This window comes from Conger conger, chromosome 10, assembly GCF_963514075.1.
Source record: "Conger conger chromosome 10, fConCon1.1, whole genome shotgun sequence".
Lineage (NCBI taxonomy): Eukaryota > Metazoa > Chordata > Actinopteri > Anguilliformes > Congridae > Conger > Conger conger.
The window spans coordinates 12,619,160-12,632,306 of NC_083769.1; the positions used below are offsets into that span (position 1 = coordinate 12,619,160).

Genomic DNA, 13,147 nt, shown 5'->3' on the forward strand with positions numbered 1-13,147 from the left:
AAGTGAATAATTTTCGCAAGCAAATGGTCCTGGTTGTAAACATTTGGTTGTCTCATTATTCCGACACAGTGACGGAAAACGTCAGTTCCACAATCGAGCTATCTAGCTGCAAATGCTCAAATCAAATAATTCAAGAAACCAAAGAGATCGATCAACAAAAATAAACGTAGGCGTAGCGCCCATTGATTTAATGTTGTTGAGCGAAAAACAACACAAAGTTATTTTCATTGTAGAGGTGAAGGAACAAACCACATGATTTGACCTAAAACGAAGACGACATTAAACACGCTTCACAGCAAATCGGCCAGGACTCGTTGTCTTCCAGTTTCAAGCAACTGTAAATTATGAATTTATTTGGCCCCCCATCGTAGCGAACGCCGAAAAATATGAATTTGCCGTGTTGTGCCCGTGATGAATCTTCAGTTTGAAAACCGCGATCTAACACAAGATATCCGGAGGAGGCTTGGGTGCAGAATTAGGAGCGATATGACGGTACTATGTTTTAATAATGGAAATGATCTCTCTCGGTGAAAAGGTAGCCCTCGGTCTCGCGCTGTAACCCATCGCTCCCGCAACTCCATGATTCTCTCTCTCTCTCTCTCTCTCTCTCTCTCTCTCTCTCTCTCTCTCTCTCTCTCTCTCTCTCTCTCTCTGTTCACTGAGGGTAGCCACTGATTACTGATCATTGATTACGACCAATTATCGTGGGGCACATTCCAAAGATTGACATAATAATGGAAGGCAACACCCGCACAATTATTTCAGTACAGTAGTTAATTAGCCCCCCCCCCCCCCTCCTGCACACACACGCCCACAAACATTTAATCAATACCGCACGCATTTTGTATGTATACGAATAGTATCCGATTATTTGTTTGTGCGTATATGTTTGTGCGTTCATGTATATATATATTTTTTTTTAACCATAAATCGAAACAAATGTAGCTATGATGTGTTTTAGAGGACGGGGCGTCGGTTACTGTTTATAATAGGTAGTGTGTATTAAATGCGACCGATGAAGGTCACTAAAGGATAATCTGTTAGGGTGTCAAGCACGTGATGCCGGATAAGAGCCTGAAGGTGGATTCTGCCAGTGAAAGGATTGCAATACTCAACCAGCCGGTCTACAGGTAGCATGCCCTAGGTCCCACTACTATTGCTGGGGATGTTTGCGTTTAAAAAAAATGATTTGATTTCTTCCTCAAAATCATGCTTTCCCCTGTAAAGCTTGATAGACAATACAATTATCAATGTGTTTATCTTTATTTGCAGACGTTCACATATGTTTGTCTCTCCGTGTTCAGTTTCAGTTGTCGCCTTTGTGATGTAGCTAGGGGCTAAAATGGAATTCATTTTTTCCACATAATTAGCATTTCAATCCAAGAGCACGTGACGGATTAAGAAAAGAAAGGACAAATGAGTGTTTAGTGCCACGCGGAGGACAAAAGGAAGCACTTCACACGATGCGTTTTACATGTAGCTCACAGCTCATATGAAAACAAGCTTGTTTAACATTTCAGTCAAGTTGAAGGAAATATTGGGAAATGTGTGATTGTGAAAAATTAAATTCCATAATTTGTAAATGGCTGGCATTTATATAGCGCCTTTATCCAAAGCGCTGTACAATTGATGCTTCTCATTCACCCATTCATACATACACTCACACATCGACAGCAATTGGCTGCCATGCAGGGCACCGACCAGCTCATCAGGAGCATTTGGGGTTAGGTGTCTTGCTCAAGGACACTTCAACACAGCCCGGACGGGGGATCGAACCGGCAACCCTCCGACTGCCAGACGACTGCTCTTACTGCCTGAGCCATGTCACCCCCATTTGTGTTTTTCACCGTTAAGATTAGAGGATTATTTTCAATAGCATAACTTTGGGCACACTTTGATATTCACTGGAAATATTGCTCTTTTCCATCTGGAATTTACTCCTTGACTACTACAACATAATAATAATAATAATAATAATAATAATAATATATAATGATTATAATAATGATAACAATCATAATAGTAACTGTAGCAAAGAGTCTTAGAGGGGGGTACACTTCTCTGGACTGTTACAGGGAAGCTCTCAGAGGATTTCTGTCAGGTTTCATATCATTTTGGCTAATGGAGGCAATAAAAAAATGGTATTGTGCAAAAAATCCCCTACAGGCCGTATTGCACTGTAACACTGCAGTTACATTTCTATAATTCCCCAAATTATCGTTGCAATCAGCCTAAGAGAATTTGAATTTGTAGAGTGGTTCTGTGGTGCCACCTAGTGGTAGAGGCTTGGAATTTGATACACATGATCTACATCGGTGTGTCACAGTGTCTGCTGGTTTTTGGTGTGTTTCAGCACGAGAGATACATTTCAAAGTCTTTCATTGGCTAAAGAGTCCACACACCTTGTTCTCAAGGCCTTAATTGGCTGCTGATTGAAAGGAAACCACAAATACCTGCAGACACTGCGGCCCTCCAGGACTGAAGTTTGACACCCCTGATCTACATGGATCCCTCCTCAATTTGTACATTTTTAAAATTGAATAGAGGCTGGATATAAAGAAGGTGTGGTCAAATATCTTTTCCACAATTTAGGCATATTCATGTCCTGCCCGCAATCTCTCCAAATGCTCCAAAGCAGTGGCTGATTGGCCAGTTTTTACACCTAGGTCACTTCTAGGTGAGGAACTGTAACAAAAAAACCTTGAAGGCAGATTTCACAAAACCACTTCTGTCAACACACATCATTTAACATTTCATATCTCCGAAACGGATTGCCCAACCGACGCGTGATGCCTCATTTAGTAGCTTTGATTAAAGAAAATGAGATTGCAATAAACTAAGATATGCCATTTACCTCGTTGCGTCACATACAGAGAGTGTACCGTGGAGCCACAGACAAAACACCGGACAAAGGACATTTGGGGACTCCAAAAGACACATGGAAACTAAATGATATTATAGAATACAATATTTTGCTTACTAAAGTATACAACACTTTTCTTCACACTTTTCCCTGCCTGTCACCCTCCCTCTACCTCTTCATCTCCTTGTGCTCTCCTCAGATAGCAACAGGTCCAAGAAGATTGTAAAAAAATTAAACACTCATGATTTCCACTTTAAGTTAGATATTCCCATTTAACAATATAATGCACCCAATGGAAAAAAATATTGACCCAATTGCTCTAAAAATATCAGTAATTGAACTGGATACTTGTTTAAAACGAGTAGGCTCACCCCTAGTCAGTCTGTGACGCTTGCTTTAGTGAAAGGAGGTGGCTACGCACTCCTGCACTAGGGAGGTGGCTATGAGCTCCTGCACTAGGGAGGTGGCTATGAGCTCCTGCACTAGGGAGGTGGCTATGAGCTCCTGCACTAGGGAGGTCGCTATGAGCTCCTGCACTAGGGAGGTGGGTACACGCTCCTGCACTAGGGAGGTGGCTATGAGCTCCTGCACTAGGGAGGTGGCTACACGCTCCTGCACTAGGGAGGTGGCTATGAGCTCCTGCACTAGGGAGGTGGCTACACACTCCTGCACTAGGGAGGTGGCTATGAGCTCCTGCACTAGGGAGGTGGGTACACGCTCCTACACTAGGGAGGTGGCTATGAGCTGCTGCACTAGGGAGGTGGCTATGAGCTCCTGCACTAGGGAGGTGGCTACACACTCCTGCACTAGGGAGGTGGCTATGAGCTCCTGCACTAGGGAGGTGGGTACACGCTCCTACACTAGGGAGGTGGCTATGAGCTCCTGCACTAGGGAGGTGGCTATGAGCTCCTGCACTAGGGAGGTGGCTATGAGCTCCTGCACTAGGGAGGTGGCTACACACTCCTGGACTAGGGAGGTGGCTATGAGCTCCTGCACTAGGGAGGTGGCTATGAGCTCCTGCACTAGGGAGGTGGCTACACACTCCTGCACTAGGGAGGTGGCTACACACTCCTGCACTAGGGAGGTGGCTATGAGCTCCTGCACTAGGGAGGTGGCTACACGCTCCTGCACTAGGGAGGTGGCTATGAGCTCCTGCACTAGGGAGGTGGCTACACACTCCTGCACTAGGGAGGTGGCTACACACTCCTGCACTAGGGAGGTGGCTATGAGCTCCTTCACTAGGGAGGTGGCTACTCGATCCGGGGTCGATTGTTATGCAATGTTTTCTGAGCACAAAATTGAGGTCCAATGTATGTGAACTGAATGATAAATGCATTTTAATGCATTTATCAGACACATTTCTAAATATTATTGCAAATGTAGTTCTACATTATGGATGTATCCTTCATACATTTGATATATATAGCAAGTACATTTCTGATTATATGAAACTGCTAATGGCTAATGCATTTCTGTTTTCAGTGTATTGATGTTTGTTTTATAGCTTTTAAACTGGCATATATAATTATCATTGAAGTGTTTTATACTGAACACATAGTACATTTGTTTGCCACAATTTCATACACATGGCCACTTTTTCATGTGTTTACCTCTGTAAACACATGAAGACACATGAGACGAGAGGTCTCTCCTAAAAACACAGAAAAAAGCTTGGCTTGACTTCATTTCACACAGTTATAATTATTAAACCAGTTTTTTATATGACATTTAAATAGCAAAAATCTAGACTAATTCAAAGCAACTAACACTACATAATGAAATGTCAGTGTGAGAGAACATGAATTCACTACTACTAAAAATATTAAAACATTTTTAAAACTGGTTTGATTTTTGAAAAAATGTCATACAAAAGTTGACACATGATTGCTTTTAAATGTACAATGGCTCCAGGAGTTGTTTGTATTGTATATGAACTTGTATCAGTCACCCATTCTCTGGTGCTGATTAGTTGTTTCTTTACGGAGTTATTTTCATTTCGCTTATTTCGTGATTTTATTTCCTCTTTTGGTTTGCAGCAGAGTAAACTACCAACTAGAAGATGATTTGATTCACCTGCAGCTCAGGGTGTGGGCACTGGCTCTTAATTGGTTATTAAGTGCGGCTTTGTGTATTCCCCTCGTGGCCAATTAAAGTGTGATGACACCCTTTCTTGTGGTCTTAAGAGGTAGGAACCGGCACACTTTTTTTTTCTCTTCCCCCTTCTCTCTCTCTTCCTCTCCCCGCCTGCATCAGGGTTGAGGTCCTTGCTGGAAGCTTTAATTGTTTGTAGTATTTGTTTGTTTTGGGTGTGCTGACTGGCCAATCTTACCTCCTAGTGGTGGTTATGGGTATGGGAGCTGAACACGCAGCAACCTTGATCCACCTTGGGTAGTCAAGGTGGATCAGCCACCATTTTGTGTGTGGTTTTTTTTGTTTGTTTTGTTTTAAAGGGTTGTTTGTGGTTATAGACGCACCAGAACCCCTAATTTCTTATATTGTAGAGGCATTTGTTCATTGTTCGTATTTAAGTGACATTTCTGCAGAAATGTCTTCATTACATACCTGATGTTTTGGTTCATGTCAAGACTCCACTTTCTCCTCTCAGAAGCCATTTCTTGTCCCAAAGGCCATTACTGGGTTTGCAGAAAATGCCTGCATCCCTGCCCTTGCCATCGGAACAAACGATATGCTCTACATCCTGTGTGCCATACTCCTATTCGCATTGCTATCTTCTTCAGTCTGGGACAAGAACAGTTCACAAAAATAACACTTCGATTCACTCACTCAACTTTTGCTCATCTTAGTTATACTCACCCCAACTTTTACAAATTGAACCGTGGCCAAAACAAATCCTTAATCATTGTAAGTTTTAAGAAAAATGCTAATCTTACCATGCTGACTAACCCTCAAATCTCGTAAGTCTCCTTTTCCTAAACTTAGAGATTTACGCATCTTACGTCTATCCTAATGAGGGTAGACTTAACTTACATTGCCACTAACCTCACTGTCTTCAGCAACGATTTCAGAATCATTGTTTGGGTCATATTGTGAGTTTCCAATGTTTCTCAGCATTGACAGCAAATTGTCAATGTTTTTCCACCCGGGGGCCTCGCTGCATGGACTGGAGAAGACCACTGAGGCACTTTGGAGGAACTGGAGAACATACGCCATACAAAACACATAAGTCCTCGCAGTGTCATTATTCCCAAAACATGCATGGCCAGGTGGTAGTGTTCTGGTGCACAGTGGTAAATTAAATGCGTATGATATGAAATGACAAACCACCTTCATCTATTCATGATGAATACAAGTCTTTTGCTTAGTTGTTTTACACAGCGCCTTGGCCATTGCAGCAAAGAAACCTGAATGTCAATTTCTGATCCATTACCACTTGCAATTTTGTCGCAATGGCTTATGGTATCATGTATATTTTCTTCCTGGCAAATGTTAAGTATATTGACAGCATTTAAGACCACAGAGCCATTACATATGAGTATGAATGATGTGTGCATGGTGCTTGCATATGTCTGTGCTACATCGGTCTGGAAAGCTTCCAGAAAATATGATGATAAGTTCAAATTACCATGTTTTTTAGTGGGAAAATGACAGAAATGGGTAAATGGTCCCCTTGCCCATATGTTACTGGGGAATGACACGAGTTAGCTGAAGGTCATCCAAATGACACGTATCACTGGAAAATCTCGCAAGCAGCATAAAACGTCCAATAGACATGTTTCCATGGGAAATTGATGTAAAATTCCCCATGAGTTAGAAATTTGTCAAACACTCTAAAATAGTGACAATTCTGATGGTTGCCAGACTAGTACTGACTATTTCAATGAGATCTGTTGAAAAATAAGCAAATAATAAGAATGACCCACGTGTCTGTACAGCAGAGCTGTTCAGGGACCCAAACTGAAATCGTCCCTTTCTAAGGTGTGTCCAAAAGCCATATGTGAAAACGAATCGGATTTATTGCAAACAGATAGGGGTTCAGCATGTTTTCTAAAAACATTTTTATCAGAAGTACAGGGTTTTATGGGCAAACTCAGGAATCAAACATCTGCGCATCTACCTGACTAACTACATTACATTAATGGCATTTGGCAGACGCTCTTATCCAGAGCGACGTACAACAAAGTGCATACCCATAACCAGGGATAAGTAGCCGGTTTTCTCCGTCTTAAATGCGTAAAGATCATATTTACTGTATTATCCTTGTTTAACTTGGTACAACAGGTTAGTGTTTTAAACAGTTCATAATACAAACGGTAAGTTCAATGTATGGCTCTGTTGGAACGCACAACATCAGCGGCGTGTTGCCCGCACGGTCACATTGTTCATATTTAGCCTGTAATTCTGTAATATTTATAATTCACCGCGCGTTACTTCGGTCCATCTGCAAATGCCAAAACCCCGTAAAAATAACTATTGACTCTCCACCTAAGAGAGATGTAGAATCTCCACCTAAACTGTTGACCTTCACTGAACTAGGTAGAGGTCTTGATGCTAAAGATCAGAACCAGAATCTTGTCATCACTAGAGAAGAAAGTGAATTATTTGAATCACGTGCAAGCGGCGTATGATGACTTGTAAATGGAAAAATCTCACTCCCAGAACTCACACTGGCAATACAGACAGTGTAGAAAAACAAACACAAGAGCAGTAGATATCATGCACAGACAATGGGGACAGCCCTAGTGGTACCCCTTCCCAAGGGATTAGTGGCTGAATTAGATAGTGAGGATGACACAAGCAATATTTTGTTATTATTATTATTATTATTATTATTATTATTATTATTATTATCAGGGGAAACCTGAATGGGATAATTGGGAGCTTTTCTGATAAGTTTCCTATGGCCCCAGTGCATTCAACCACTGCTATTCAGCCTGGGGAGGGGGACAGAGGGAACGCCCAACCACAACTACTACACTTGGGCCTCTCTCACCTGGAGACATGGATTCCCTTATGAAAAAAGTCGGTGACTTAGAAAGATCCGCTCAAATTCATTAAAATATATTTTTTTTATCACGGGGCATTAGGGATTTTGCGCCATTTATAGCAACTCACCATTTATCAAAAGAAATGACACATTTTAGCCACACCCCCAGAAAAGCTATTATTCATACAGTCGCACATCCCAGCCAATGACTGACACAATTAACGGCACAGGGGGCTCGTCTGACTTTGAGTGACAGGTTTGGACACAAAAACAAAACCTGAGCGAGGTCTACTGAGCAAAATGCTCAACCAATGTCCCAGAAATAGTTATAAATACACGTTTTGTACTTTTGTTTGTTCTTGTATTAAAATGATGTATACTTAAATAAGAAAGTGGAGGATCATAATTGTATTGCTCATTGATAAATAATGAAAACCTTCAGTTTTGTGGTAGCGTCATAAGGTTCCAACTCTGTTACCTCTGAATTTAAGGTTTGCTAACAGTGCCAAGAAGTTATTTGATTTTGATTTTCATCTATGATTCTGTGACCTGAGATTTTATTTGGCAATTAGGAATGTTGGTGGGGTGTCAAGTTGTGTGCAATATCATCTCATCATGAAATTATTATAAATAGAATTTACTTGCAAACCCCAGTTTGTCAGTGTGGTACAATGATACAGGCTCTCGTTAAGGACACTTATTTTGTAACCTTCAGCAGAGCGCATGTCTTCGTCAACGTAATTATACTGTAGATATCGCTATAATCATTGTTAGCCTTATACTTTTAAGATTCTAACCTTTTTAGAGCGATTACTGAGCTTCAGTGATCACCAAATGTTGCTTGTTTATACGGGGAAAATCCTGACAGTTCTGTCCCAGATTGAAACTGCTGTGCAATACGAAGCAGTTGGAGAAGAGTTCTAGAAACCGGCGTAGTATAGACTACTTTCACTCGCAAAGACAGGATTATCTATTTAAGAACATTTACTTCGTTGAAAGTATTAAGCCAAAACAGGAAGAAATATTCGCCGAGGATATGGAAATATTGAATATATCTGACATTCAATTCATTTCTCCACAAGAGGGCGCCAAAAGCACTAAAACCGTGTGGCCTTGTGTAAAAGCAGTGGAGATGATCAAAAAGCTTAAGGTGGGTTTGAAAAGGACAACTTGAACTTCTCCCCGATGAGAGCACGCAGGCTACTGCAATAAACAACAAAGTAGGGAAAGGCATTATTTTGACAGAATTCCAGTTTGGAATGAACATATGAAATTGAGTAAACAAGTGAGACATTAACCAATGTATACACCTTGTTTCTGTATTTCTTTGCGGTGTCATAATTAATGTTGTGAAGTGTAATGTTTGCATGAAAAAGGCAGTTCAATGAATGTTATACCTATTATTAGAACTCATACGGTTGTAATAATCTAGAGGACGCGAAGCGATCTGTCCATAATGCATTACACCGTGTAAACCTAGTTGCTATAGTATAAATTCAGAGGAGATGTGCGGAGAAGCGCAATGTGCGTAAGATTGCTAACACGAGCCTGCCCGTGATCGGCTCTGTGCCCATCGTCATCTTAAAGTGGTTAGAGATGAAGAGCCCAATTCAGACTCGCATGGCACGGATCACGTCATATGAAACTGATGACTTGAGTGCAATCGTCCTTGCGCATTTCTCCCGTAATTCACCTTGCTTCGCCATGTTTCACAGCCCAGTTCTTTGTTGTCCATATTACTTTTCCCGATGAATTTACCTGATCACTGAAGCTCTACTTTGCTCTGCTGAGCTCAAAGGAAGTCCATCAGTACCCTTCATTAATCTGATATTACGCTGCCGAATTATGATAATTTATATACGATAATTTCATGACGAATTTTTTTATTTGTTTGTCTGATTTGTGCTTTAGAAGTCAGTGGAGACAAGATCAGCGTTTCGTTGCAACTTGAACAATAGATAATAATCGCATTTATTACTTTTTTATTAAACAAGCATACTTGGTGGTATAGCCTAATAAATAATTCAGCGTACATAAATTAAACATCTGTCATTTATTCATACAAAGTCTCTTTTAGTCCGTCTCACAATATGCATTAAGACAGAACTGACACAAGCAGCTATTCTACAATTACGCCCTTCTTGGACCTTGGTCTGTTAAGCAAAACGCACAAATAGCCTACGAGTTAACGGGTAGAGTGAGGATTCCGGTGAGTCTGAAATAGGAAGTTCCTTCAGTCTGAAATCACCGGTTCTCATCATTATCTATCGGTCAAAACTTTCGTAAGAGGAGGGTTCTTCCTCTGAACGAATTGATACTTTGAAATGACGCCGTAAAAACCCCCCATATCTTTTCTGGTTGTCCCATTTGAGTTTTGGTCGAATCCGCCGCATGAAACCTCCGTAACGTTTTTGTAACTCTTCTTGGCCATCTTCCTCCCCGGAGTTACTTCTCTTTGGGCCAAATTTCCTCAGGAAACCTCCATACCGTTTCATTTCGTTGATGGCCCTGTCGTCGTCGTAGACCGCGACCTCGTTTTCTGAAGAACCATCTCCGCGCTGTGTATCCACCAAAAGCTCCGGGATATCTCTTTCCCAAAATTTTCTCAGCGAATTCCCGTATTTTTTGGCAAACATGCTTTTCGTGTAAGCATTTTCACGCGAGAGGGGATTTACTTTTTTGTTTTTATCGATCCTTTTAATGAATCCACCGTAACGCTTGACCACGTTACCAATGGCAGTCTCCTGTTGATCTCCAGTCTCAGGCGTGCTGGGCGGCTGCTCGTTTCTATCGCTGACCCCCGGCTGACCGGGGGAGTACAACTCTAAAGCCTTCTCGCATTTATCTAATTCTGCCGTGGATGCGAGGGTCCCTTCACACTCTAAAGTGCAAGTCTGAAAAGGAAGAGAAAGGGTTAAGTAATATTAAATGTTAAATGAATGTTAAACAAGACTGCCAGGTCTATCCACAAAGCCATCAATTGCTCAGATAATACTTAGCATTGTCTTTCTAATTGCTGTACGAAAGTCCTTGAAATGATAGAATATAGCCTTCATTACTAGAACCAGTTAACACCACAATTGCGGTGGACGGTAATGTTTTTGGAATAACTGGATTGTTTTCTTAGACGAGTTGATACCTTTCTAGCAGCCACGAACAAAGAAACTGTATTAGGTAGCCTATCATCAACATGGTTCGACATGTTTCTGATGTCCATTCGATTATTAATGGTCAATCAGTTACGTGAAACCCGGCGGTTGTTACGGTACAAGTGTCATGTAGGCTATTTGTCGACAAACGCTTTCTGTCCGATTCAACAGAACTTCAGATTGCTCTCTCAGGACTTGGTGAGAACCTTCAGTGATCGCCGCATCGGAATGCACCGGGAAGCGGCGCGCGCTCTCCGTGGTGCTGAACCGACCGTTAATTCTGCTCTAACTTTTACTGACATCACTCAAACAAAACTGTTAAAAGGGCGACGAGAGATTAACGCTACATTCAACTATCACCAGACAATTTAGAACAACTAGCCTACTAGTCAGGTGAAAATGGTTTTACCAGGCTGTTGATGGACATTTCCGAGTTGGCGGTCTGTTGTGCGCAGATTAGACACTGGGTAGAGCAGTCTGCCCGGATTGAAGAGATCATGCTCAAGACGAGCGCTAAAACGTGCCACTCCATACTGTCGAGTATTCCTCTTCGGGGATCTGAAATGCATAATAATAATAACAAAAATAATTATCATCACCATAATAAGCCGGGACAATAAAGGCAGTCCTGTCAGGAAATATGTTGACCGTAAGTGCAGATCCACAGCCGCAAAGCCGTAGGTTTCCGTGAGTTTATAACTCACCTTTCAGTTTTATTTCATCCTCATCTATACTGGCTGTTTTAGCCGGTTTTCTCCGTCTTAAATGCGTAAAGATCATATTTACTGTATTATCCTTGTTTAACTTGGTACAACAGGTTAGTGTTTTAAACAGTTCGTAATACAAACGGTAAGTTCAATGTATGGCTCTGTTGGAACGCACAACATCAGCGGCGTGTTGCCCGCACGGTCACATTGTTCATATTTAGCCTGTAATTCTGTAATATTTATAATTCACCGCGCGTTACTTCTGTCCATCTGGAAATGCCAAAAACCCCGTAAAAATAACTATTGACTCTCCACCTAAGAGAGATGTAGAATCTCCACCTAAACTGTTAACCTTAACTGAACTTACATGTATGTATTTATGATGACTAAACATACAAAATAGATAAAAGTGGAAGTTTTTTACCTTAATATTAACAGAACTCAGTTGGTTGGATGCGCAGTTAGGCTGTGAAATACGTATCAGCTTTTTTGTCAAGTGAAGTTCCCCGGGGTATTTCGGACAGCGAGTTCGATGTGATCCAATTCTTGTGCTTTTGGTTGTGGCATGCCCGCTGTCTTTTTATTGACGATTGCTTCATCGTGTCACTGGAGTGCATCAGAATACGCCTCTCCTCCTTAAGCCAATAGAAATGATTGGGTATGAATAATCCCCCACATCCCTCCCACTTTGTTTCTCAGACACCCCCACACACATACATCTACATACATACAATTGCGTGCACCCACATTTTGTTCTCAACCTTAGGGGAGGAAAATAAATAAATAAATAAAAGTCCATTATTGGTGCACTATTCAGTTGGTAAATATTTGCATCCTGTGGGTTGGAAGTTTTCAGCCGTTCCACTTTGGAGCTGTATTAAGAGGAAAAATGCCATTGTGCTGCTCTCGCACAAAGGCCAGTTATCCGCATAAGTGAAAGAACAAGCCAGAGCAGTGATGTTGTACTTCAAGGTTGAATCGTCACAAATAGCGAAAGAAGGCACGAACGGCTACAGCCAGGCCACAGTGGTACACAACACACGCAGGTCCGGGGGAGTCCTTCAGATTAACGGGCATCAGACACTACGGCCAGGTCCACGATGGGGATTTTTGGGTTAAAACATTGTTACAAAAGGCTCACTGACATGTTGATTCACCCTCTGCCTGTGTTCGTAGACCTTAAATTTGTTTTTCAAAATTATACAGTTGACGGAACCGACACTCTGCACCAAAACATTGTATAGATGTAGAATGATTCAAGCTCATTTGTCGAAAATTGTTTTTAATTGTGACAGCCAATGGGGGAAGGAGGGGGGTTTCAATGTCAGCACGATTACAGAGAAGGGGGAGGGATAAACAGTGACCGTTAGAAGTCTGAAATTACCTATTGTACCTTTGAATGTTTTTTTATTACAAAGAGAAGTTATTCCCACTGTCCTGCTGTGTCTGGAGCTTGTGCACCGTGTGCCAGAGGGGGTGACCT

General features: G+C 41.6%; 1 protein-coding gene across 1 annotated transcript; it reads right to left on the minus strand.

Annotated features, from left to right (window-relative positions):
- Nucleotides 1-9,743: 9,743 nt before the first annotated feature.
- On the minus strand, nucleotides 9,744-12,208 carry LOC133139391 (proenkephalin-B-like). Its single transcript, XM_061258901.1, has 3 exons — nucleotides 12,089-12,208; nucleotides 11,367-11,515; nucleotides 9,744-10,702 (listed from the first exon to the last, which is right to left on the minus strand). Exons 2-3 carry the CDS (start codon nucleotides 11,487-11,489, stop codon nucleotides 10,073-10,075), a joined length of 753 nt encoding a protein of 250 aa, XP_061114885.1. The 5' UTR covers nucleotides 11,490-11,515; nucleotides 12,089-12,208; the 3' UTR covers nucleotides 9,744-10,072.
- Between the last annotated feature and the right edge of the window lie 939 nt (nucleotides 12,209-13,147).

What these genes read in the sequence shown, in the direction of transcription:
- LOC133139391 (XM_061258901.1), bottom strand. Translation starts at nt 11,489, where the DNA reads ATGGAGTGGCACGTTTTAGCGCTCGTCTTGAGCATGATCTCTTCAATC. An exon ending in AAATGTCCATCAACAGCCTG is followed by an intron (nt 10,703 to 11,366) that starts GTAAAACCATTT and finishes CTTCCTTTTCAG; the next exon opens with ACTTGCACTTTAGAGTGTGA.